Source organism: Salmo salar, chromosome ssa03, assembly GCF_905237065.1.
Source record: "Salmo salar chromosome ssa03, Ssal_v3.1, whole genome shotgun sequence".
In the NCBI taxonomy this organism is placed as follows: Eukaryota; Metazoa; Chordata; class Actinopteri; order Salmoniformes; family Salmonidae; genus Salmo; species Salmo salar.
Genome location: NC_059444.1, coordinates 97,703,566 through 97,731,473, shown reverse-complemented (window position 1 = coordinate 97,731,473; position 27,908 = coordinate 97,703,566). Strand labels below are relative to the sequence as shown.

The window sequence follows — 27,908 nt, the reverse complement described above, 5'->3', positions numbered from 1 at the left end:
CTGAGACACACACACACACACTGAACCTCAGAACGACACATGGTCAAGCTGACACACACACACTGAACCTCAGAACGACACATGGTCAAGCTGACACACACACACTGAACCTCAGAACGCCACATGGTCAAGCTGTCACACACACACACAACCTCAGAACGACAAAAATGGTCAACAGACTTCCGTTGCCACGAGCAGCACCACAGATACTGAGATGAGATGCAACACACAGTCTCCCACAGTCTCAGTGGACAGGGAACTCTCCCACAGTCTCAGTGGACAGGGGAACTCACACAGTCTCCCACAGTCTCAGTGGACAGGGGACTCTCCCACAGTATCAGTGGGCAGGGAACTCTCCCACAGTCTCAGTGGGCAGGGAACTCTCCCACAGTCTCAGTGGACAGGGAACTCTCCCACAGTCTCAGTGGGCAGGGAACTCTCCCACAGTCTCAGTGGGCAGGGAACTCTCCCACAGTCTCAGTGGGCAGGGAACTCTCCCACAGTCTCAGTGGGCAGGGAACTCTCCCACAGTCTCAGTGGGCAGGGAACTCTCCCACAGTCTCAGTGGACAGGGAACTCTCCCACAGTCTCAGTGGACAGGGAACTCTCCCACAGTCTCAGTGGGCAGGGAACTCTCCCACAGTCTCAGTGGGCAGGGAACTCTCCCACAGTCTCAGTGGACAGGGAACTCTCCCACAGTCTCAGTGGGCAGGGAACTCTCCCACAGTCTCAGTGGACAGGGAACTCTCCCACAGTCTCAGTGGACAGGGAACTCTCCCACAGTCTCAGTGGACAGGGAACTCTCCCACAGTCTCAGTGGACAGGGAACTCTCCCACAGTCTCAGTGGGCAGGGAACTCTCCCACAGTCTCAGTGGGCAGGGAACTCTCCCACAGTCTCAGTGGGCAGGGAACTCTCCCACAGTATCAGTGGGCAGGGAACTCTCCCACAGTATCAGTGGGCAGGGAACTCTCCCACAGTATCAGTGGGCAGGGAACTCTCCCACAGTCTCCCACAGTCTCAGTGGACAGGGAACTCTCCCACAGTATCAGTGGGCAGGGAACTCTCCCACAGTCTCCCAAAGTCTCAGTGGACAGGGAACTCTCCCACAGTCTCAGTGGACAGGGAACTCTCCCACAGTCTCAGTGGGCAGGGAACTCTCCCACAGTCTCAGTGGGCAGGGAACTCTCCCACAGTATCAGTGGGCAGGGAACTCTCCCACAGTATCAGTGGGCAGGGAACTCTCCCACAGTATCAGTGGGCAGGGAACTCTCCCACAGTCTCCCACAGTCTCAGTGGACAGGGAACTCTCCCACAGTCTCAGTGGGCAGGGAACTCTCCCACAGTCTCCCAAAGTCTCAGTGGACAGGGAACTCTCCCACAGTCTCAGTGGACAGGGAACTCTCCCACAGTCTCAGTGGACAGGGAACTCTCCCACAGTCTCAGTGGACAGGGAACTCTCCCACAGTCTCAGTGGACAGGGAACTCTCCCACAGTCTCAGTGGACAGGGAACTCTCCCACAGTCTCAGTGGACAGGGAACTCTCCCACAGTCTCAGTGGGCAGGGAACTCTCCCACAGTATCAGTGGGCAGGGAACTCTCCCACAGTCTCAGTGGACAGGGAACTCTCCCACAGTCTCAGTGGACAGGGAACTCTCCCACAGTCTCAGTGGACAGGGAACTCTCCCACAGTCTCAGTGGGCAGGGAACTCTCCCACAGTCTCAGTGGGCAGGGAACTCTCCCACAGTCTCAGTGGGCAGGGAACTCTCCCACAGTCTCAGTGGGCAGGGAACTCTCCCACAGTATCAGTGGGCAGGGAACTCTCCCACAGTATCAGTGGGCAGGGAACTCTCCCACAGTATCAGTGGGCAGGGAACTCTCCCACAGTCTCAGTGGGCAGGGAACTCTCCCACAGTCTCCCACAGTCTCAGTGGACAGGGAACTCTCCCACAGTATCAGTGGGCAGGGAACTCTCCCACAGTCTCCCAAAGTCTCAGTGGACAGGGAACTCTCCCACAGTCTCAGTGGACAGGGAACTCTCCCACAGTCTCAGTGGGCAGGGAACTCTCCCACAGTATCAGTGGGCAGGGAACTCTCCCACAGTCTCCCAAAGTCTCAGTGGACAGGGAACTCTCCCACAGTCTCAGTGGACAGGGAACTCTCCCACAGTCTCAGTGGACAGGGAACTCTCCCACAGTCTCAGTGGACAGGGAACTCTCCCACAGTCTCAGTGGACAGGGAACTCTCCCACAGTCTCAGTGGACAGGGAACTCTCCCACAGTCTCAGTGGACAGGGAACTCTCCCACAGTCTCAGTGGACAGGGAACTCTCCCACAGTCTCAGTGGACAGGGAACTCTCCCACAGTCTCAGTGGGCAGGGAACTCTCCCACAGTCTCAGTGGGCAGGGAACTCTCCCACAGTCTCAGTGGGCAGGGAACTCTCCCACAGTCTCAGTGGGCAGGGAACTCTCCCACAGTATCAGTGGGCAGGGAACTCTCCCACAGTATCAGTGGGCAGGGAACTCTCCCACAGTATCAGTGGGCAGGGAACTCTCCCACAGTCTCCCACAGTCTCAGTGGACAGGGAACTCTCCCACAGTCTCCCACAGTCTCAGTGGACAGGGGAGAGCTTCAGGCTGCTACTACGTGGTAGCTCCGTCACCAAGACAACGGAGGAGTTTAGCCCCACCCTTCAACGCACTTCACTGACAGGATATTGCTGTTAACACAATGCGCAGTCGCTACATCCATTTTGGGATTTCTAATGATTGTTCTAGAAAATAATTTGCATCATGAGCTGATATTAATTGAACTGTTGTACCCCATCAGAACCAAACGATAAGCTACAGTAGACTATTATCTGTAACATAAACACTGTACAGCCTCAACATATGGTTCAAACTACTCCTTGCATTAATAGTTGTGTCTATTTAAGAGGGGTAACATGTCTTCAGGCCAAGACAGTGGCGGGGAGCCTTGTTTTGGTCCACTACGGATTGCCCCAGTCAGTATAGTATATGTACCTCAGACTCACCTCCACAAAGTAGTCTCCTACTATCTTGGCCGTCAACAGCACCAACATGATGGGGAGACCGTACGTCACATTTCCTGTTGCTTCCACCATGATGACTGTTAAACTGAGAGTCATCCTCACTATGCCCCCTAGAGGAGACATTACATTAGTTATTATAACATATACACTGCTCATAAAAAAATAAAGGGAACACTAAAATAACACATCCTAGATCTGAATGAATTAAATAATCTTATTAAATACTTTTTTCTTTACATAGTTGAATGTGCTGACAACAAAATCACACAAAAATAATCAATGGAAATCCAATTTATCAACCCATGGAGGTCTGGATTTGGAGTCACACTCAAAATTAAAGTGGAAAACCACACTACAGGCTGATCCAACTTTGATGTAATGTCCTTAAAACAAGTCAAAATGAGGCTCAGTAGTGTGTGTGGCCTCCAAGTGCCTGTATGACCTCCCTACAACGCCTGGGCATGCTCCTGATGAGGTGGTGGATGGTCTCCTGAGGGATCTCTTCCCAGACCTGGACTAAAGCATCCGCCAACTCCTGGACAGTCTGTGGTGCAACGTGGCGTTGGTGGATGGAGTGAGACATGATGTCCCAGATGTGCTCAATTGGATTCAGGTCTGGGGAACGGGCGGGCCAGTCCATAGCTTCAATGCCTTCCTCTTGCAGGAACTGCTGACACACTCCAGCCACATGAGGTCTAGCATTGTCTTGCATTAGGAGGAACCCAGGGCCAACCGCACCAGCATATGGTCTCACAAGGGGTCTGAGGATCTCATCTCGGTACCTAATGGCAGTCAGGCTACCTCTGGCGAGCACATGGAGGGCTGTGCGGCCCCCCAAAGAAATGCCACCCCACACCATGACTGACCCACCGCCAAACCGGTCATGCTGGAGGATGTTGCAGGCAGCAGAACGTTCTCCACGGCGTCTCCAGACTCTGTCACATGTGCTCAGTGTGAACCTGCTTTCATCTGTGAAGAGCACAGGGCGCCAGTGGCAAATTTGCCAATCTTGGTGTTCTCTGGCAAATGCCAAACATCCTGCACGGTGTTGGGCTGTAAGCACAACCCCCACCTGTGGACGTCGGCCCTCATACCACCCTCATGGAGTCTGTTTCTGACCGTTTGAGCTGACACATGCACATTTGTGGCCTGCTGGAGGTCATTTTGCAGGGCTCTGGCAGTGCTCCTCCTGCTCCTCCTTGCACAAAGGCGCGGTCCTGCTGCTGGGTTGTTGCCCTCCTACGACCTCCTCCGCGTCTCCTGATGTACTGGCCTGTCTCCTGGTAGCGCCTCCATGCTCTGGACACTACACTGACAGACACAGCAAACCTTCTTGCCACAGCTCGCATTGATGTGCCATCCTGGATGAGCTGCACTACCTGAGCCACTTGTGTGGGTTGTAGACTCCGTCTCATGCTACCACTAGAGTGAAAGCACCGCCAGCATTCAAAAGTGACCAAAACATCAGCCAGGAAGCATAGGAACTGAGAAGTGGTCTGTGGTCACCACCTGCAGAACCACTCCTTTATTGGGGGTGTCTTGCTAATTGCCTATAATTTCCACCTGTTGTCTATTCCATTTGCACAACAGCATGTGACATTTATTGTCAATCAGTGTTGCTTCCTAAGTGGACAGTTTGATTTCACAGAAGTGTGATTGACTTGGAGTTACATTGTGTTGTTTAAGTGTTCCCTTTATTTTGTTGAGCAGTGTATATATACACACACACACACACACACACACACACACACACACACACACACACATGCACTATATCTGCTACTACTAACTAGTACTAACCATATCTACTACTAACACATGACTTAAACTGAGAGTCATTCTCACTATGCCCCCTTCTGGACAGGAGGATGTATTGCATTATTACATTAAAATGCATGAAGACAATTCAGGTAACCAGTCAGTGTGACATCTCTAAACCAGACTGATAGGAATGACATTATCAGGTAACCAGTCAGTGTGACATCTCTAAACCAGACTGATAGGAATGACATTATCAGGTAACCAGTCAGTGTGACATCTCTAAACCAGACTGATAGGAATGACATTAGCAGGTAACCAGTCAGTGTGACATCTCTAAACCAGACTGATAGGAATGACATTATCAGGTAACCAGTCAGTGTGACATCTCTAAACCAGACTGATAGGAATGACATTATCAGGTAACCAGTCAGTGTGACATCTCTAAACCAGACTGATAGGAATGACATTATCAGGTAACCAGTCAGTGTGACATCTCTAAACCAGACTGATAGGAATGACATTATCAGGTAACCAGTCAGTGTGACATCTCTAAACCAGACTGATAGGAATGACATTAGCAGGTAACCAGTCAGTGTGACATCTCTAAACCAGACTGATAGGAATGACATTATCAGGTAACCAGTCAGTGTGACATCTCTAAACCAGACTGATAGGAATGACATTATCAGGTAACCAGTCAGTGTGACATCTCTAAACCAGACTGATAGGAATGACATTATCAGGTAACCAGTCAGTGTGACATCTCTAAACCAGACTGATAGGAATGACATTATCAGGTAACCAGTCAGTGTGACATCTCTAAACCAGACTGATAGGAATGACATTATCAGGTAACCAGTCAGTGTGACATCTCTAAACCAGACTGATAGGAATGACATTATCAGGTAACCAGTCAGTGTGACATCTCTAAACCAGACTGATAGGAATGACATTATCAGGTAACCAGTCAGTGTGACATCTCTAAACCAGACTGATAGGAATGACATTATCAGGTAACCAGTCAGTGTGACATCTCTAAACCAGACTGATAGGAATGACATTATCAGGTAACCAGTCAGTGTGACATCTCTAAACCAGACTGATAGGAATGACATTATCAGGTAACCAGTCAGTGTGACATCTCTAAACCAGACTGATAGGAATGACATTATCAGGTAACCAGTCAGTGTGACATCTCTAAACCAGACTGATAGGAATGACATTATCAGGTAACCAGTCAGTGTGACATCTCTAAACCAGAGGTAGGACTCCAGGAATGACACTCACCCAGTTGTGCTGCAGCTCCTATTAAAGCATACTTCCCTGGATCGGCCCAAATCTGAGAAAGAGACAGACACACACAGACATTATTGACAACAACCTGGCCAGTGTACTATGCTATGCTGTGTTTGTCAAAGCAGCTGTTGAAGAGCCAATGGGTAGAGCAGCAGGCCCCCCCAAGCGTTGACACCAGAGAGCACTACGGGGTTCAAACCAGAGAGCACTACGGGGTTCAAACCAGAGAGCACTACGGGGTTCAAACCAGAGAGCACTACGGGGTTCAAACCAGAGAGCACTACGGGGTTCAAACCAGAGAGCACTACGGGGTTCAAACCAGAGAGCACTACGGGGTTCAAACCAGAGAGCACTACGGGGTTCAAACCAGAGAGCACTACGGGGTTCAAACCAGAGTGCACTACGGGGTTCAAACCAGAGAGCACTACGGGGTTCAAACCAGAGAGCACTACGGGGTTCAAACCAGAGAGCACTACGGGGTTCAAACCAGAGAGCACTACGGGGTTCAAACCAGAGAGCACTACGGGGTTCAAACCAGAGTGCCAGCCAGTCATTGTGTTGGGATTAATTGACTGGGAGATTTGAGCGTGCCATACAAAGAGTGGCACAATGGGGAGAATAATATAGCCCCACAATGATGTCCACATAACCCCCACAATGATGTCCACATAACCCCCGCAATGATGTCCACATAACCCCCGCAATGATGTCCACATAACCCCCGCAATGATGTCCACATAATCCCCGCAATGATGTCCACATAACCCCCGCAATGATGTCCACATAACCCCCGCAATGATGTCCACATAACCCCCGCAATGATGTCCACATAACCCCCGCAATGATGTCCACATAACCCCCGTAATGATGTCCACATAACCCCCGTAATGATGTCATATAACCCCATAATGATGTCATGTAACCCCATAATGATGTCATATAACCCCATAATGATGTCATATAACCCCATAATGATGTCATATAACCCCATAATGATGTCATATAACCCCCTCACACTCACCGATCCGTCAGGCGTGATAGAAGCCAGCAGTATTCCAAACAGTCTTCCCCAGGCAGCTCCTATGAGCAGAGACGGGATGAAGACTCCAGCTGAAACAGTCAGGCCATAGGTCCAACAGGCCAGGAAGAAATAGGTCAAAGTAAAAAGACTTAGAGTCAGAGGGTTGTAGGAACCTGGAAGTGTATAGATAGAGAGAGAGAGAAGACAGAGAAGAGAGAGAAGACAGAGAAGAGAGAGCGAGAGCAAGACAGAAATACAAAAATGTGTCATCGCAAACTTTGTACATTCATAGTAATTAAAACGAATGACTTTCCAACTGAATAGTGTGTTCTAGTGTAAACAGACATCTGATGGGAACATTGTGGTGAAGCAGTCTGGTATTTCAACACTAGGGGGCACTATCACATAGCAAAGACACAGTGCACCATAAAACCACTGATAATGGTGAATCAACCAGGCACACGAACAGTCTACCTGGTGGGTTGTGGAAGAGACTGCGGACGCTCCTCTCAGGTGTGTTGAAGAAGGCCGTTGCCATGGAGTTATACTCTCCATCCGCACAGAACAACTGGAGACAGAGCATGTGAGTGAGTGGGAGTTATACTCTCCATCCGCACAGAACAACTGGAGACAGAGCATGTGAGTGAGTGGGAGTGTGTGTGGACGTGTTTAACTATACTTGTGGGGACCAGAAGTCCCACAAGAAAAGTAAACAAACAAAAATTAGACCAACTGGGGACATTTTGTTAGTCCCCACAAGGTCAAACGCTATTTCTACGGGATTTAAGATTAAAGCTAGAATTAGGGTGAGGAGCTAGGAGCTAGGGTGAGGGTTAAGGAAAATAGTACTTTGAAAGGTACTTAATTGTGTCTCCACAATTGTGTGTGTGTGTGTGTGTGTGTGTGTGTGTGTGTGTGTGTGTGTGTGTGTGTGTGTGTGTGTGTGTGTGTGTACCTGTAGAGGGTAGTCCTCTGACTGGTCAGGTCCGAGAGGCTGACAGTCATTAGAGAAATAGATCATGGCGAACGACACCGTCGCCGTTACCGCGGCAACTAGCATGGCCTCCATCACCTGGAGACAGGGCCGGTGGACGTACCTGAGAACACACACACACACACACACACACACAGACACCACACACACAAACATTTCAGAATGGCACCATGGTTTACGAGCAGCAGGGTGGAAAAGTCAAGAAACTAAAACAAGGAAGAAACTCAAATGCCTTTCAAGTGAAGTGTCCTCTCACATGTCTGAAGCAGGAGAGTGACCTGATGTCTATTTTTATCCCACAGTGTTGCAGGTATAAAAGTAAGGAGCCGAGATGTGTTCTCACATAGCTACCTGTCACCTGTGCCTGACAACAGTCACCTGGACAGCACACCTGTCTAAACTACCACTACATTCAACACCTGTCTAATCTAACACCACCACACCTGTCTAAACTACCACTACATACAACACCTGTCTCCCACCACCACCACACCTGTCTAAACTACCACTACATTCAACACCTGTCTAATCTAACACCACCACACCTGTCTAAACTACCACTACATACAACACCTGTCTAATCTAACACCACCACACCTGTCTAAACTACCACTACATTCAACACCTGTCTAATCTAACACCACCACACCTGTCTAAACTACCACTACATTCAACACCTGTCTAATCTAACACCACCACACCTGTCTAAACTACCACTACATACAACACCTGTCTAATCTAACACCACCACACCTGTCTAAACTACCACTACATTCAACACCTGTCTAATCTAACACCACCACACCTGTCTAAACTACCACTACATACAACACCTGTCTCCCACCACCACCACACCTGTCTAAACTACCACTACATTCAACACCTGTCTAATCTAACACCACCACACCTGTCTAAACTACCACTACATACAACACCTGTCTAATCTAACACCACCACACCTGTCTAAACTACCACTACATTCAACACCTGTCTAATCTAACACCACCACACCTGTCTAAACTACCACTACATTCAACACCTGTCTAATCTAACACCACCACACCTGTCTAAACTACCACTACATACAACACCTGTCTAATCTAACACCACCACACCTGTCTAAACTACCACTACATTCAACACCTGTCTCCCACCACCACCACACCTGTCTAAACTACCACTACATTCAACACCTGTCTAATCTACCACCACCACACCTGTCTAAACTACCACTACATTCAACACCTGTCTAATCTACCACCACCACACCTGTCTAAACTACCACTACATTCAACACCAGTCTCCCACCACCACCACACCTGTCTAAACTACCACTACATTCAACACCTGTCTCCCACCACCACACCTGTCTAATCTAACACACCTGTCTCCCACCACCACCACACCTGTCTCACACCACCACCACACCTGTCTCACACCACCACACCTGTCTCACACCATAACACCTGTCTCACACCATAACACCTGTCTCACACCATAACACCTGTCTAATCTAACACTACCACACCTGTCTCACACCACCACACCTGTCTCACACCACCACACCTGTCCAACACTACATTCAACACCTGTCTAATCTAACACCACCACACCTGTCTAAACTACCACTACATACAACACCTGTCTAATCTAACACCACCACACCTGTCTAAACTACCACTACATTCAACACCTGTCTAATCTAACACCACCACACCTGTCTAAACTACCACTACATACAACACCTGTCTGATCTAACACCACCACACCTGTCTAAACTAACACTACATACAACACCTGTCTCCCACCACCACCACACCTGTCTAATCTAACACCACCACACCTGTCTAAACTACCACTACATACAACACCTGTCTAATCTAACACCACCACACCTGTCTAAACTACCACTACATACAACACCTGTCTAATCTAACACACCTGTCTCCCACCACCACCACACCTGTCTCACACCACCACACCTGCCTCACACCATAACACCTGTCTAATCTAACACTACTACACCTGTCTCCCACCACCACACCTGTCTCCCACCACCACCACACCTGTCTCACACCACCACCACACCTGTCTCACACCATAACACCTGTCTAATCTAACACTACTACACCTGTCTCCCACCACCACACCTGTCTCCCACCACCACACCTGTCTCCCACAACCACACCTGTCTCCCACAACCACACCTGTCTCACACCACAACACCTGTCCAACACTACATTCAACACCTGTCTAATCTAACACCACCACACCTGTCTCCCACCACCACACCTGTCTCCCACCACCACACCTGTCTCCCACCACCACACCTGTCTCCCACCACCACACCTGTCTCCCACCACCACACCTGTCTAATCTAACACTACTACACCTGTCTCCCACAACCACACCTGTCTCCCACCACCACACCTGTCTCACACCTGTCTCACACCACCACACCTGTCTCACACCACAACACCTGTCCAACACTACATTCAACACCTGTCTAATCTAACACCACCACACATGTCTAACACCACCACACCTGTCTCCCACCACCACACCTGTCTCCCACCACCACACCTGTCTCCCACCACCACACCTGTCTCACACCACCACACCTGTCTCACACCACCACACCTGTCTCACACCACCACACCTGTCTTGAAAACACATATCTGAGTTGTTGTTTTCTTCAGAAAATCAACAGCTATTTCTGTATATTCATTAAAGGTAAGCTGGTTAACTCATTGATCTGCTTTGTAGTCTACCCCTCAGGGGGAGTGTGTTCTTAAAAAACATAGACCACAACCCTACCTGATCCTGAATATAGTCAGCCAGTAACCTGATCCTGAATATAGTCAGCCAGTAACCTGATCCTGAATATAGTCAGCCAGTAACCTGATCCTGAATATAGTCAGCCAGTAACCTGATCCTGAATATAGTCAGCCAGTAACCTGATCCTGAATATAGTCAGCCAGTAACCTGATCCTGAATATAGTCAGCCAGTAACCTGATCCTGAATATAGTCAGCCAGTAACCTGATCCTGAATATAGTCAGCCAGTAACCTGATCCTGAATATAGTCAGCCAGTAACCTGATCCTGAATATAGTCAGCCAGTAACCTGATCCTGAATATAGTCAGCCAGTAACCTGATCCTGAATATAGTCAGCCAGTAACCTGATCCTGAATATAGTCAGCCAGTAACCTGATCCTGAATATAGTCAGCCAGTAACCTGATCCTGAATATAGTCAGCCAGTAACCTGATCCTGAATATAGTCAACCAGTAACCTGATCCTGAATATAGTCAGCCAGTAACCTGATCCTGAATATAGTCAGCCAGTAGTTGAGGATATTGAACCTGATCCTGAATATAGTCAGCCAGTAGTTGAGGATATTGAACCTGATCCTGAATATAGTCAGCCAGTAGTTGAGGATATTGAACCTGATCCTGAATATAGTCAGCCAGTAGTTGAGGATATTGAACCTGATCCTGAATATAGTCAGCCAGTAGTTGAGGATATTGAACCTGATCCTGAATACAGTCAGCCAGTAGTTGAGGATATTGAACCTGATCCTGAATACAGTCAGCCAGTAGTTGAGGATATTGAACCTGATCCTGAATACAGTCAGCCAGTAGTTGAGGATATTGAACCTGATCCTGAATACAGTCAGCCAGTAGTTGAGGATATTGAACCTGATCCTGAATACAGTCAGCCAGTAGTTGAGGATATTGAACCTGATCCTGAATACAGTCAGCCAGTAGTTGAGGATATTGAACCTGATCCTGAATACAGTCAGCCAGTAGTTGAGGATATTGAACCTGATCCTGAATATAGTCAGCCAGTAGTTGAGGATATTGAACCTGATCCTGAATATAGTCAGCCAGTAGTTGAGGATATTGAACCTGAATATAGTCAGCCAGTAGTTGAGGATATTGAACAGTTACCTGATCCTGAATATAGTCAACCAGTAGTTGAGGATATTGAACAGTTACCTGATGCTGAATATAGTCAGCCAGTAGTTGAGGATATTGAACCTGAATATAGTCAGCCAGTAGTTGAGGATATTGAACCTGATCCTGAATATAGTCAGCCAGTAGTTGAGGATATTGAACAGTTACCTGATCCTGAATATAGTCAACCAGTAGTTGAGGATATTGAACAGTTACCTGATGCTGAATATAGTCAGCCAGTAGTTGAGGATATTGAACCTGATGCTGAATATAGTCAGCCAGTAGTTGAGGATATTGAACCTGATCCTGAATACAGTCAGCCAGTAGTTGAGGATATTGAACCTGATCCTGAATACAGTCAGCCAGTAGTTGAGGATATTGAACCTGATCCTGAATACAGTCAGCCAGTAGTTGAGGATATTGAACCTGATCCTGAATACAGTCAGCCAGTAGTTGAGGATATTGAACCTGATCCTGAATACAGTCAGCCAGTAGTTGAGGATATTGAACCTGATCCTGAATACAGTCAGCCAGTAGTTGAGGATATTGAACCTGATCCTGAATACAGTCAGCCAGTAGTTGAGGATATTGAACCTGATCCTGAATACAGTCAGCCAGTAGTTGAGGATATTGAACCTGATCCTGAATATAGTCAGCCAATAGTTGAGGATATTGAACCTGATCCTGAATATAGTCAGCCAGTAGTTGAGGATATTGAACCTGATCCTGAATATAGTCAGCCAGTAGTTGAGGATATTGAACCTGATCCTGAATATAGTCAGCCAGTAGTTGAGGATATTGAACCTGATCCTGAATATAGTCAGCCAGTAGTTGAGGATATTGAACCTGATCCTGAATATAGTCAGCCAGTAGTTGAGGATATTGAACCTGATCCTGAATATAGTCAGCCAGTAGTTGAGGATATTGAACCTGATCCTGAATATAGTCAGCCAGTAGTTGAGGATATTGAACAGTTACCTGATCCTGAATATAGTCAGCCAGTAGTTGAGGATATTGAACAGTTACCTGATCCTGAATATAGTCAGCCAGTAGTTGAGGATATTGAACAGTTACCTGATCCTGAATATAGTCAGCCAGTAGTTGAGGATATTGAACAGTTACCTGATCCTGAATATAGTCAGCCAGTAGTTGAGGATATTGAACAGTTACCTGATCCTGAATATAGTCAGCCAGTAGTTGAGGATATTGAACAGTTACCTGATCCTGAATATAGTCAGCCAGTAGTTGAGGATATTGAACAGTTACCTGATCCTGAATATAGTCAGCCAGTAGTTGAGGATATTGAACAGTTACCTGATCCTGAATATAGTCAGCCAGTAGTTGAGGATATTGAACAGTTACCTGATCCTGAATATAGTCAGCCAGTAGTTGAGGATATTGAACAGGGCTCCCAGCAATCCACCTGTTTTAGATGGACATATAGAAAGACATCAATCAACATATAACATGTAGGTCATTTAGCAGACACTCTAATCCATAGAGACGTAGGCCCAATCCCAAATGGACCCCTAAACAATGTGCACTTGGTGGAGATCTGAGAGGATTTTATTGGTAGAAGCAATATGGTTAAACATTCACCTAGGCAAGATGGAGAAGGCAAGATGGAGTCATTACCATGTTTCTTACACCTGTCAAATCCTCTCGGATATCCACTAGTGCATATGGGTGTAGGGTCTAGGGGTCCATTTGGAATTGGGCCTCACAGTCAAGTGCATTCAACTCAGGTAGCTAAGACAACGACACACACACGAGTAACTCAGGTAGCTATGACAACGACACACACGAGTAACTCAGGTAGCTAAGACAACGACACACACACGAGTAACTCAGGTAGCTAAGACAACGACACACACACGAGTAACTCAGGTAGCTAAGACAACGACACACACACGAGTAAGTTTGTTCCGGAACTCCAATTTGAGCAGCAGCAGCTGAAAAATGAGCTCCTACAAATATTGAAATTTACATGGTTTTTAGAGTGAAGTACATCGGAAAAAAGCAAAAGAAAACTGCAAGACTGAATAGGAGAAAAGACAAGCAACAAACAAAGAAGATAGGCTTTTGAAAAATAACTATTTTTCATAAAATTGTAGTTATCTTAGCAAGCTGAATTGTTTACCAGTTGCTAAGCAGTTGCTAGGGACTCTTTTGGAAGAAGCTAGCTAGCTAACGAAGAATAACAAAGAATATCTAGTTAACAGAAGAAAAGAAAGAGAAAATCAGGACAGAAGAAAAAGGATATCAAAGTGAAACAGTTCTCTAAAGACACAGGAGACAATAATACAAGAAACAACACTTCTGTAGCTTGTCAACTATGTGTCTGTCTATCCCTGTTCTCTCCTCTCTGCACAGGCCATACAAACGCTCCACACCGCGTGGCCGCTGCCACTCTAACCTGGTGGTCCCAGCGCGCACGACCCACGTGGAGTTCCAGGTCTCCGGCAGCCTCTGGAACTGCCGGTCTGCAGCCAACAAGGCTGAGTTCATCTCAGCCTATGCTACCCTCCAGTCCCTAGACTTCCTGGCGCTGACGGAAACATGGATTACCACAGATAACACTGCTACTCCTACTGCTCTCTCTTCGTCTGCCCACGTGTTCTCGCATACCCCGAGAGCATCTGGCCAGCGGGGTGGTGGCACTGGAATCCTCATCTCTCCCAAGTGGACATTCTCTCTTTCTCCCCTGACCCATCTGTCTATCTCCTCATTTGAATTCCATGCTGTCACAGTTACCAGCCCTTTCAAGCTTAACATCCTTATCATTTATCGCCCTCCAGGTTCCCTTGGAGAGTTCATCAATGAGCTTGACGCCTTGATAAGTTCCTTTCCTGAGGATGGCTCACCTCTCACAGTTCTGGGTGACTTTAACCTCCCCACGTCTACCTTTGACTCATTCCTCTCTGCCTCCTTCTTTCCACTCCTCTCCTCTTTTGACCTCACCCTCTCACCTTCCCCCCCCTACTCACAAGGCAGGCAATACGCTTGACCTCATCTTTACTAGATGCTGTTCTTCCACTAATCTCATTGCAACTCCCCTCCAAATCTCCGACCACTACCTTGTATCCTTTTCCCTCTTGCTCTCATCCAACACTTCTCACTCTGCCCCTACTCGGATGGTATTGCGCCGTCCCAACCCTCGCTCTCTCTCTCCCGCTACTCTCTCCTCTTCCATCCTATCATCTCTTCCCTCTGCTCAAACCTTCTCCAACCTATCTCCTGATTCTGCCTCCTCAACCCTCCTCTCCTCCCTTTCTGCATCCGGGCAGCCGAGCGGAAATGGAGGAAAACTCGCCTCCCTGCGGACCTGGCATCCTTTCACTCACTCCTCTCTACATTCTCCTCTTCTGTCTCTGCTGCTAAAGCCACTTTCTACCACTCTAAATTCCAAGCATCTGCCTCTAACCCTAGGAAGCTCTTTGCTACCTTCTCCTCCCTCCTGAATCCTCCTCCCCCTCCCCCCCCCTCCTCCCTCTCTGCGGATGACTTCGTCAACCATTTTGAAAAGAAGGTTGACGATATCCGATCCTCGTTTGCTAAGTCAAACGACACCGCTGGTCCTGCTCACACTGCCCTACCCTGTGCTTTGACCTCTTTCTCCCCCTCTCTCCAGATGAAATCTCGCATCTTGTGACGGCCGGCCGCCCAACAACCTGCCCACTTGACCCTATCCCCTCCTCTCTTCTCCAGACCATTTCCGGAGACCTTCTCCCCTTCCTCACCTCGCTCATCAACTCATCCTTGACCGCTGGCTACGTCCCTTCCGTCTTCAAGAGAGCGAGAGTTGCACCCCTTCTGAAAAAACCTACACTCGATCCCTCCGATGTCAACAACTACAGACCAGTATCCCTTCTTTCTTTTCTCTCCAAAACTCTTGAACGTGCCGTCCTTGGCCAGCTCTCCTGCTATCTCTCTCAGAATGACCTTCTTGATCCTAATCAGTCAGGTTTCAAGACTGGGCATTCAACTGAGACTGCTCTTCTCTGTGTCACGGAGGCTCTCCGCACTGCTAAAGCTAACTCTCTCTCCTCTGCTCTCATCCTTCTAGACCTATCTGCTGCCTTTGATACTGTGAACCATCAGATCCTCCTCTCCACCCTCTCCGAGTTGGGCATCTCCGGCGCGGCCCACGCTTGGATTGCGTCCTACCTGACAGGTCGCTCCTACCAGGTGGCGTGGCGAGAATCTGTCTCCGCACCATGCGCTCTCACCACTGGTGTCCCCCAGGGCTCTGTTCTAGGCCCTCTCCTATTCTCGCTATACACCAAGTCACTTGGCTCTGTCATATCCTCACATGGTCTCTCCTATCATTGCTATGCAGACGACACACAATTAATCTTCTCCTTTCCCCCTTCTGATAACCAGGCGGCGAATCGCATCTCTGCATGTCTGTCAGACATATCAGTGTGGATGACGGATCACCAGCTCAAGCTGAACCTCGGCAAGACGGAGCTGCTCTTCCTCCCGGGGAAGGACTGCCCGTTCCATGATCTCGCCATCACGGTTGACAACTCCCTTGTGTCCTCCTCCCAGAGTGCTAAGAACCTTGGCGTGATCCTGGACAACACCCTGTCGTTCTCCACTAACATCAAGGCGGTGACCCGATCCTGTAGGTTCATGCTCTACAACATTCGCAGAGTACGACCCTGCCTCACACAGGAAGCGGCGCAGGTCCTAATCCAGGCACTTGTCATCTCCCGTCTGGATTACTGCAACTCGCTGTTGGCTGGGCTCCCTGCCTGTGCCATTAAACCCCTACAACTCATCCAGAACGCCGCAGCCCGTCTGGTGTTCAACCTTCCCAAGTTCTCTCACGTCACCCCGCTCCTCCGCTCTCTCCACTGGCTTCCAGTTGAAGCTCGCATCCGCTACAAGACCATGGTGATTGCCTACGGAGCTGTGAAGGGAACGGCACCTCCATACCTTCAGGCTCTGATCAGGCCCTACACCCAAACAAGGGCACTGCGTTCATCCACCACTGGCCTGCTGGCCCCCCTACCTCTGAGGAAGCACAGTTCCCGCTCAGCCCAGTCAAAACTGTTCGCTGCTCTGGCACCCCAATGGTGGAACAAGCTCCCTCACGACGCCAGGACAGCGGAGTCAATCACCACCTTCCGGAGACACCTGAAACCCCACCTCTTTAAGGAATACCTAGGATAGGATAAAGTAATCCTTCTAACCCCCCCCCTTAAAAGATTTAGATGCACTATTGTAAAGTTGTTGTTCCACTGGATATCATAAGGTGAATCCACCAATTTGTAAGTCGCTCTGGATAAGAGCGTCTGCTAAATGACTTAAATGTAATGTAATGTAAATGAGTAACTCAGGTAGCTATGACAACGACACACACACGAGTAACTCAGGTAGCTAAGACAACGACACACACACGAGTAACTCAGGTAGCTAAGACAACGACACACACACGAGTAACTCAGGTAGCTAAGACAACGACACACACACACGAGTAACTCAGGTAGCTAAGACAACGACACACACACACGAGTAACTCAGGTAGCTAAGACAACGACACACACACACGAGTAACTCAGGTAGCTAAGACAACGACACACACACGAGTAACTCAGGTAGCTAAGACAACGACACACACGAGTAACTCAGGTAGCTATGACAACGACACACACGAGTAACTCAGGTAGCTAAGACAACGACACACACACGAGTAACTCAGGTGGCTATGCCAACCACATACATGAGTAAGTAAGGTAGCTATGGCAACGACATATGAGTAAGTAAGATAGCTATGACAACCAGATATGAGTAACTCAGGTAGCTAAGACAACCACCTATATGAGTAACTAAGGTAGCTATGACAACCACATGTTCCGAGTAACTTAGGTAGCTATGACAACCACCTATATGAGTAACTCAGGTATCTAAGACAACCACATATGAGTAACTAAGGTAGCTATGACAACCACATATTAGAGTAAGTAAGGTAGCTATGACAACCACATATGAGTAAGTAAGGTAACTATGACAACCACCTATATGAGTAACTCAGGTAGCTAAGACAACCACATATGAGTAACTCGGGTAGCTAAGACAACCACATATGAGTAAGTAAGGTAGTTATGACAACCACATATATGAGTAACTAATGTAGCTAAAACAACCACATATGTGTAACTAAGGTAGCTATGACAACCACATATTAGAGTAACTCAGGTAGCTATGACAACCACATATTAGAGTAACTCAGGTAGCTAAGACAACCACATATGAGTAACTCAGGTAGCTAAGACAACCACATATATGAGTAACTCAGGTTGCTATGACAACCACATGAGTAAGTAAGGTAGCTATGACAACCACATATATGAGTAACTCAGGTAGCTATGACAACCACATATATGAGTAACTCAGGTAGCTAAGACAACCACATATATGAGTAACTCAGGTAGCTAAGACAACCACATATGTGTAACTAAGGTAGCTAAGACAACCACATATATGAGTAACTCAGGTAGCTAAGACAACCACACATATGAGTAACTCAGGTAGCTATGACAACCACATGAGTAAGTAAGGTCGCTATGACAACCACATATGAGTAACTCAGGTAGCTATGACAACCACATACATGAGTAAGTAAGGTAGCAATGACAACCACCTATATGAGTAACAAGCCTCTGCCTTTTTAATGTGACTTGTGTGAAGGTCAGATTAACCCTACTGTAGAGGTAGGACCAACACGGGTCCTAGAAAACAGCACAACACAACTAGACTAGCAGTGGGTTCTTACCTGCAGCTCCCATTACAATGAACAAGGGAATCTCATAGAGGTTGTAGGCCACACTCTGTAGACAGAGAGATAACACAGGGTTTAGAACTAGACACACTCTGTAGACAGAGAGATAACACAGGGTTTAGAACTAGACACACTCTGTAGACAGAGAGATAACACAGGGTTTAGGACTAGACACACTGTAGACAGAGAGATAACACAGGGTTTAGGACTAGACACTCTGTAGACAGAGAGATAACACAGGGTTTAGGACTAGACACTCTGTAGACAGAGAGATAACACAGGGTTTAGGACTAGACACACTGTAGACAGAGAGATAACACAGGGTTTAGGACTAGACAACTCTGTAGACAGAGAGATAACGGGTTAGGACTAGACACACTGTAGACAGAGAGATAACACAGGGTTTAGGACTAGACACACTCTGTAGACAGAGAGATAACACAGGGTTTAGGACTAGACACACTCTGTAGACAGAGAGATAACACAGGGTTTAGGACTAGACACACTCTGTAGACAGAGAGATAACACAGGGTTTAGGACTAGACACACTCTGTAGACAGAGAGATAACACAGGGTTTAGGACTAGACACACTCTGTAGACAGAGAGATAACACAGGGTTTAGGACTAGACACACTCTGTAGACAGAGAGATAACACAGGGTTTAGAACTAGACACACTCTGTAGACAGAGAGATAACACAGGGTTTAGGACTAGACACACTCTGTAGACAGAGAGATAACACAGGGTTTAGAACTAGACACACTCTGTAGACAGAGAGATAACACAGGGTTTAGGACTAGACACACTGTAGACAGAGAGATAATACAGGGTTTAGGACTAGACACTCTGTAGACAGAGAGATAATACAGGGTTTAGGACTAGACACTCTGTAGACAGAGAGATAATACAGGGTTTAGGACTAGACACAATAACAGATAGACACTCACGTCACTCTCGAAGCGTCCGAAGTTGATAAGACCAGGGCTGGAGAGATCTCCAGGTTTCTTATTGTAGATGGACAGGAAGAAATTCAGAGTGAATGTTGAGATCATGGACGCAAAGAACTGGAGAGGAATATAGGAAGGGAGGCAGAAGAGAGCGAGGGAAGGAAGAGAGAGGGAGTAGAGGGAAGAGAGAGAGAGAGGGCATTAAGATTCACCTGATAAAGGAAGGAGTAAGAACACAACACGTCTGCTAGTTCCTACTGTTCTTTCCGTGAATGAGGACTAGATGAGAGAATCTGGTCTTTTCCAACTTTCATTCTACCCAACATCTCCCCTCCTCTCCTCTCCTGCAGACACCAGACTGAGCCAAGCCTTCCTCTCCTCTCCTCTCCTCTCCTGCAGACACCAGACTGAGCCAAGCCTTCCTCTCCCTCAGACACCAGACTGAGCCAAGCCTCCTCTCCTCTCCCTCAGACACCAGACTGAGCCAAGCCTTCCTCTCCTCTCCTCTCCTCTCCCTCAGACACCAGACTGAGCCAAGCCTTCCTCTCCTCTCCCTCAGACACCAGACTGAGCCAAGACTTCCCCTCCTCTCCCTCAGACACCAGACTGAGCCAAGCCTTCCCCTCCTCTCCTCTCCTGCAGACACCAAACTGAGCCAAGCCTTCCCCTCCTCTCCTCTCCTCTCCTCTCCCTCAGACACCAGACTGAGCCAAGCCTTCCTCTCCTCTCCTCTCCTCTCCCTCAGACACCAGACTGAGCCAAGCCTTCCTCTCCTCTCCCTCAGACACCAGACTGAGCCAAGCCTCCTCTCCTCTCCTCTCCCTCAGACACCAGACTGAGCCAAGCCTCCTCTCCTCTCCTCTCCCTCAGACACCAGACTGAGCCAAGCCTTCCTCTCCTCTCCCTCAGACACCAGACTGAGCCAAGCCTTCCTCTCCTCTCCCTCAGACACCAGACTGAGCCAAGCCTTCCTCTCCTCTCCCTCAGACACCAGACTGAGCCAAGCCTTCCCCTCCTCTCCTCTCCTGCAGACACCAGACTGAGCCAATTCTTCCCCTCCTCTCCTCTCCTGCAGACACCAAACTGAGCCAAGCCTTCCCCTCCTCTCCTCTCCTGCAGACACCAAACTGAGCCAAGCCTTCCCCTCCTCTCCTCTCCCTCAGACACCAGACTGAGCCAAGCCTTCCCCTCCTCTCCCTCAGACACCAGACTGAGCCAAGCCTCCTCTCCTCTCCTCTCCCTCAGACACCAGACTGAGCCAAGCCTTCCTCTCCTCCGGTACTTACTATCCTCCATGTGAGCATCTGGTTCCAGAAAGAAGCCCCCTCCTCCAAACTGAACAAAACACCACCTGGAATAAAGAGGAAGGAAGGGGGGAGAGCGAGAGAGAGAGTCAGGTGAAAACTTTATTGGGAGGAACATGTAGAAAGTCATGACAGTAGTATGCTTAGCAGTGGTGCTGAGTGGGACATGTTGCATAGTGTTACCGACTGGTGCTCCAAAAGCAGCAGACACTCCTGCAGCCGCTCCAGCTGATACAAAGTCCCTCTTCTCTGTGTCTCTACGGAAATACTCAAAGATCTACACACACACACACACACACACACACACACACACAGAGAGAGAGAACATGTTAAGACACACAGAGAGAGAACGTTAAGACACACAGAGAGAGAACATGTTAAGACACACAGAGAGAGAGAACATGTTAAGACACACACAGTAGAGAGAACATGTTAGACAGTAGATACCACACATTAAACACTATGTCCATGTTACAACCAGACTGTACAACACCCTCCTACCTTGAAGTCTTTCTTCAGGGAGGTACTGCGTCCCTGGGAGACTCCTGCTGCCACCACCGCACCAGAGTGGATCATGGGACCTTCCTACAGGATTATGGGTAGTGAGACAGAGGCCGTCAAACACACACACACACACACACACACACACACACACACACACACACACACACACACACACACACACACACACACACACACACACACAGGGCCGTCAGATACACACCGACACTGGTTGGTCATCTCATTAGTCAGTCTGTATTTCACCTGGCTGGTTTGTCATCTCATTAGTGGGAAGGTGTTTCACCAGGCTGGCCCAGGCGATATTTAAGAGAGTCTGGCCCAGGCGATATTTAAGAGAGTCTGGCCCAGGCGATATTTAAGAGAGTCTGGCCCAGGCGACATTTAAGAGAGTCTGGCCCAGGCGACATTTAAGAGAGTCTGGCCCAGGCGACCTTTAAGAGAGTCTGGCCCAGGCGACCTTTAAGAGAGTCTGGCCCAGGCGACCTTTAAGAGAGTCTGGCCCAGGCGATATTTAAGAGAGTCTGGCCCAGTGCTCCAGTTGTCTTGGTAGATGTGGAGGGTTAACTCCTTTAGTTGTCTTGATAGATGTGGAGGGTTAACTCCTTTAGTTGTCTTGATAGATGTGGAGGGTTAACTCCTCTAGTTGTCTTGATAGATGTGGAGGGTTAACTCCTTTAGTTGTCTTGATAGATGTGGAGGGTTAACTCCTTTAGTTGTCTTGATAGATGTGGAGGGTTAACTCCTCCAGTTGTCTTGATAGATGTGGAGGGTTAACTCCTCTAGTTGTCTTGATAGATGTGGAGGGTTAACTCCTTTAGTTGTCTTGATAGATGTGGAGGGTTAACTCCTCTAGTTGTCTTGGTAGATGTGGAGGGTTAATTGTCTTGGTAGATGTGGAGGGTTAATTGTCTTGATAGATGTGGAGGGTTAACTCCTCTAGTTGTCTTGATAGATGTGGAGGGTTAACTCCTTTAGTTGTCTTGATAGATGTGGAGGGTTAGTTGTCTTGATAGATGTGGAGGGTTAGTTGTCTTGATAGATGTGGAGGGTTAGTTGTCTTGATAGATGTGGAGGGTTAGTTGTCTTGATAGATGTGGAGGGTTAGTTGTCTTGATAGATGTGGAGGGTTAGTTGTCTTGATAGATGTGGAGGGTTAACTCTTTAGTTGTCTTGATAGATGTGGAGGGTTAACTCCTCTAGTTGTCTTGATAGATGTGGAGGGTTAACTCCTTTAGTTGTCTTGATAGATGTGGAGGGTTAACTCCTCTAGTTGTCTTGATAGATGTGGATGGTTAACACCTTTAGTTGTCTTGATAGATGTGGAGGGTTAACTCCTCTAGTTGTCTTGATAGATGTGGAGGGTTAACTCCTTTAGTTGTCTTGATAGATGTGGAGGGTTAACTCCTTTAGTTGTCTTGATAGATGTGGAGGGTTAACTCCTTTAGTTGTCTTGATAGATGTGGAGGGTTAATTGTCTTGATAGATGTGGAGGGTTAACTCCTTTAGTTGTCTTGATAGATGTGGAGGGTTAACTCCTTTAGTTGTCTTGATAGATGTGGAGGGTTAACTCTTTAGTTGTCTTGATAGATGTGGAGGGTTAACTCTTTAGTTGTCTTGATAGATGTGGAGGGTTAACTCCTCTAGTTGTCTTGGTAGATGTGGAGGGTTAACTCCTTTAGTTGTCTTGATAGATGTGGAGGGTTAACTCCTCCAGTTGTCTTGATAGATGTGGAGGGTTAACTCCTTTAGTTGTCTTGATAGATGTGGAGGGTTAACTCCTTTAGTTGTCTTGATAGATGTGGAGGGTTAACTCCTTTAGTTGTCTTGATAGATGTGGAGGGTTAACTCTTTAGTTGTCTTGATAGATGTGGAGGGTTAACTCTTTAGTTGTCTTGATAGATGTGGAGGGTTAACTCCTCTAGTTGTCTTGATAGATGTGGAGGGTTAACTCTTTAGTTGTCTTGATAGATGTGGAGGGTTAACTCCTTTAGTTGTCTTGATAGATGTGGAGGGTTAACTCCTTTAGTTGTCTTGATAGATGTGGAGGGTTAACTCCTCTAGTTGTCTTGGTAGATGTGGAGGGTTAACTCCTTTAGTTGTCTTGATAGATGTGGAGGGTTAACTCTTTAGTTGTCTTGATAGATGTGGAGGGTTAACTCCTCTAGTTGTCTTGATAGATGTGGAGGGTTAACTCCTCTAGTTGTCTTGATAGATGTGGAGGGTTAACTCTTTAGTTGTCTTGATAGATGTGGAGGGTTAACTCCTCTAGTTGTCTTGATAGATGTGGAGGGTTAACTCCTTTAGTTGTCTTGATAGATGTGGAGGGTTAACACCTCTAGTTGTCTTGATAGATGTGGAGGGTTAACACCTCTAGTTGTCTTGATAGATGTGGAGGGTTAACTCTTTAGTTGTCTTGATAGATGTGGAGGGTTAACTCTTTAGTTGTCTTGATAGATGTGGAGGGTTAACTCCTCTAGTTGTCTTGATAGATGTGGAGGGTTAACTCTTTAGTTGTCTTGATAGATGTGGAGGGTTAACTCTTTAGTTGTCTTGATAGATGTGGAGGGTTAACTCTTTAGTTGTCTTGATAGATGTGGAGGGTTAACTCTTTAGTTGTCTTGATAGATGTGGAGGGTTAACTCCTCTAGTTGTCTTGATAGATGTGGAGGGTTAACTCCTCTAGTTGTCTTGATAGATGTGGAGGGTTAACTCCTCCAGTTGTCTTGATAGATGTGGAGGGTTAACTCCTTTAGTTGTCTTGATAGATGTGGAGGGTTAACTCCTTTAGTTGTCTTGATAGATGTGGATGGTTAACTCCTCTAGTTGTCTTGATAGATGTGGAGGGTTAACTCCTTTAGTTGTCTTGATAGATGTGGAGGGTTAACACCTCTAGTTGTCTTGATAGATGTGGAGGGTTAACTCCTTTAGTTGTCTTGATAGATGTGGAGGGTTAACTCCTCTAGTTGTCTTGATAGATGTGGAGGGTTAACTCCTTTAGTTGTCTTGATAGATGTGGAGGGTTAACTCCTTTAGTTGTCTTGATAGATGTGGAGGGTTAACTCCTTTAGTTGTCTTGATAGATGTGGAGGGTTAACTCTTTAGTTGTCTTGATAGATGTGGAGGGTTAACTCCTTTAGTTGTCTTGATAGATGTGGAGGGTTAACTCCTTTAGTTGTCTTGATAGATGTGGAGGGTTAACTCTTTAGTTGTCTTGATAGATGTGGAGGGTTAACTCCTCTAGTTGTCTTGGTAGATGTGGAGGGTTAATTGTCTTGGTAGATGTGGAGGGTTAATTGTCTTGATAGATGTGGAGGGTTAACTCCTCTAGTTGTCTTGATAGATGTGGAGGGTTAGTTGTCTTGATAGATGTGGAGGGTTAGTTGTCTTGATAGATGTGGAGGGTTAGTTGTCTTGATAGATGTGGAGGGTTAGTTGTCTTGATAGATGTGGAGGGTTAGTTGTCTTGATAGATGTGGAGGGTTAGTTGTCTTGATAGATGTGGAGGGTTAGTTGTCTTGATAGATGTGGAGGGTTAACTCTTTAGTTGTCTTGATAGATGTGGAGGGTTAACTCCTCTAGTTGTCTTGATAGATGTGGAGGGTTAACTCCTTTAGTTGTCTTGATAGATGTGGAGGGTTAACTCTTTAGTTGTCTTGATAGATGTGGAGGGTTAACTCCTTTAGTTGTCTTGATAGATGTGGAGGGTTAACTCCTTTAGTTGTCTTGATAGATGTGGAGGGTTAATTGTCTTGATAGATGTGGAGGGTTAACTCCTTTAGTTGTCTTGATAGATGTGGAGGGTTAACTCCTTTAGTTGTCTTGATAGATGTGGAGGGTTAACTCTTTAGTTGTCTTGATAGATGTGGAGGGTTAACTCTTTAGTTGTCTTGATAGATGTGGAGGGTTAACTCCTCTAGTTGTCTTGGTAGATGTGGAGGGTTAACTCCTTTAGTTGTCTTGATAGATGTGGAGGGTTAACTCCTCCAGTTGTCTTGATAGATGTGGAGGGTTAACTCCTTTAGTTGTCTTGATAGATGTGGAGGGTTAACTCCTTTAGTTGTCTTGATAGATGTGGAGGGTTAACTCCTTTAGTTGTCTTGATAGATGTGGAGGGTTAACTCTTTAGTTGTCTTGATAGATGTGGAGGGTTAACTCCTTTAGTTGTCTTGATAGATGTGGAGGGTTAGTTGTCTTGATAGATGTGGAGGGTTAACTCCTTTAGTTGTCTTGATAGATGTGGAGGGTTAACTCCTCTAGTTGTCTTGATAGATGTGGAGGGTTAACTCCTCTAGTTGTCTTGATAGATGTGGAGGGTTAACTCCTTTAGTTGTCTTGATAGATGTGGAGGGTTAACACCTCTAGTTGTCTTGATAGATGTGGAGGGTTAACACCTCTAGTTGTCTTGATAGATGTGGAGGGTTAACTCTTTAGTTGTCTTGATAGATGTGGAGGGTTAACTCTTTAGTTGTCTTGATAGATGTGGAGGGTTAACTCCTCTAGTTGTCTTGATAGATGTGGAGGGTTAACTCCTCTAGTTGTCTTGGTAGATGTGGAGGGTTAATTGTCTTGGTAGATGTGGAGGGTTAATTGTCTTGATAGATGTGGAGGGTTAACTCCTCTAGTTGTCTTGATAGATGTGGAGGGTTAACTCCTTTAGTTGTCTTGATAGATGTGGAGGGTTAGTTGTCTTGATAGATGTGGAGGGTTAGTTGTCTTGATAGATGTGGAGGGTTAGTTGTCTTGGTAGATGTGGAGGGTTAACTCTTTAGTTGTCTTGATAGATGTGGAGGGTTAACTCTTTAGTTGTCTTGATAGATGTGGAGGGTTAACTCTTTAGTTGTCTTGATAGATGTGGAGGGTTAACTCTTTAGTTGTCTTGATAGATGTGGAGGGTTAACTCCTCTAGTTGTCTTGATAGATGTGGAGGGTTAACTCCTCTAGTTGTCTTGATAGATGTGGAGGGTTAACTCTTTAGTTGTCTTGATAGATGTGGAGGGTTAACTCCTCTAGTTGTCTTGATAGATGTGGAGGGTTAACTCTTTAGTTGTCTTGATAGATGTGGAGGGTTAACTCCTCTAGTTGTCTTGATAGATGTGGAGGGTTAACTCTTTAGTTGTCTTGATAGATGTGGAGGGTTAACTCCTTTAGTTGTCTTGATAGATGTGGAGGGTTAACTCCTCTAGTTGTCTTGATAGATGTGGAGGGTTAACTCCTTTAGTTGTCTTGATAGATGTGGAGGGTTAACTCCTTTAGTTGTCTTGATAGATGTGGATGGTTAACACCTTTAGTTGTCTTGATAGATGTGGATGGTTAACACCTCTAGTTGTCTTGATAGATGTGGATGGTTAACACCTTTAGTTGTCTTGATAGATGTGGATTGTTAACACCTTTAGTTGTCTTGATAGATGTGGATGGTTAACACCTTTAGTTGTCTCTCCCTATTTGATTGTTAGACATTCCTTTATCTGTTTTCCCTGATTTTGTTTTCCTCCAACTTTGTGGTTTGCTTCCTGTCTTTCAGTTTGGTGTGGGTTTTTATTTTGTTTGCCTGTTCTTGGTAAATTTAGTGGGTCTCATGGTGGGTGTCTTGTAGGTTCCAGTTGTTGTTGCTAGGCAACATTCAGTAGACACCCCCATGCGTGTCTTTCAGAACCCCTCCTAAAACCAGACCTGTTTCCTTTTGGTTGTTGTCAGTGACTCTTTGTTAGTTCCCCCTTCTGTCTGAGTGACATCATTTGTTTGTTTGCTGAGGAATGTAATAATTAACTGACTTGAACCAGGACTCATGTTCTATTACGGTCATCTGGCCAATTACCATCATCCAACATCCATGACCGTCACAGCCCTACTCACCACAACACACTGAATACACTCTCATACGTACATGACCGTCACAGCCCTACTCACCACAACACACTGAATACACTCTCATACGTACATGACCGTCACAGCCCTACTCACCACAACACACTGAATACACTCTCATACGTACATGACCGTCACAGCCCTACTCACCACAACACACTGAATACACTCTCATACGTACACACACACACACACACACATGTACATGCGCACACACACATCCCTAGTGTTTACCTTTCCAACAGCGAGTCCTCCGGCGACAGAGCAGATCACACCACACACCTTCACCACCAGGGTCTGTACAACACACACACAAACACACACACACACACAGGAAACAAACACACACAAAGAGGAAACACAAACACACATCACACAGAGTGACCTATATATATATATAT

The 27,908-nt window shown here is 46.8% G+C and overlaps 1 protein-coding gene and 1 long non-coding RNA gene across 8 annotated transcripts in view; both read right to left on the bottom strand.

Annotated features, from left to right (window-relative positions):
• The window catches only part of LOC106602010 (chloride channel 7), a 65,364-nt gene that overhangs the window by 21,794 nt on the left and 15,662 nt on the right, over window positions 1-27,908 (bottom strand). The window contains exons 8-20 of one of the 3 annotated variants that reach the window (XM_045715939.1): window positions 27,742-27,804; window positions 21,622-21,705; window positions 21,304-21,397; window positions 21,103-21,167; window positions 19,817-19,933; window positions 18,863-18,917; window positions 13,444-13,504; window positions 11,446-12,033; window positions 8,086-8,227; window positions 7,605-7,698; window positions 7,131-7,303; window positions 6,101-6,152; window positions 3,035-3,162 (exon numbers count right to left, since the gene is read on the bottom strand). In XM_045715939.1, coding sequence (XP_045571895.1) covers window positions 3,035-3,162; window positions 6,101-6,152; window positions 7,131-7,303; window positions 7,605-7,698; window positions 8,086-8,227; window positions 11,446-12,033; window positions 13,444-13,504; window positions 18,863-18,917; window positions 19,817-19,933; window positions 21,103-21,167; window positions 21,304-21,397; window positions 21,622-21,705; window positions 27,742-27,804 — 1,716 coding nt within the window. Of the gene's footprint in view, window positions 1-3,034; window positions 3,163-4,800; window positions 4,906-6,100; window positions 6,153-7,130; window positions 7,304-7,604; window positions 7,699-8,085; window positions 8,228-11,445; window positions 12,034-13,443; window positions 13,505-18,862; window positions 18,918-19,816; window positions 19,934-21,102; window positions 21,168-21,303; window positions 21,398-21,621; window positions 21,706-27,741; window positions 27,805-27,908 lie in introns of those variants that run through there. The other 2 variants (XM_045715941.1, XM_045715940.1) reach the window with 2 other exon arrangements.
• LOC123741758 (uncharacterized) lies at window positions 8,240-10,403 on the bottom strand. Of its 5 annotated transcripts, XR_006769329.1 has the most exons (5): window positions 10,374-10,403; window positions 9,944-10,047; window positions 9,714-9,869; window positions 9,008-9,471; window positions 8,240-8,957 (listed from the first exon to the last, which is right to left on the bottom strand). It is a non-coding gene; the product is annotated as an uncharacterized lncRNA (long non-coding RNA). The 5 variants fall into 5 exon arrangements; XR_006769328.1 differs by lacking the exon at window positions 10,374-10,403 and having other exon boundaries at window positions 8,240-8,929; window positions 8,980-9,471; window positions 9,944-10,099; XR_006769327.1 differs by lacking the exon at window positions 10,374-10,403 and having other exon boundaries at window positions 8,240-8,905; window positions 8,980-9,471; window positions 9,944-10,099.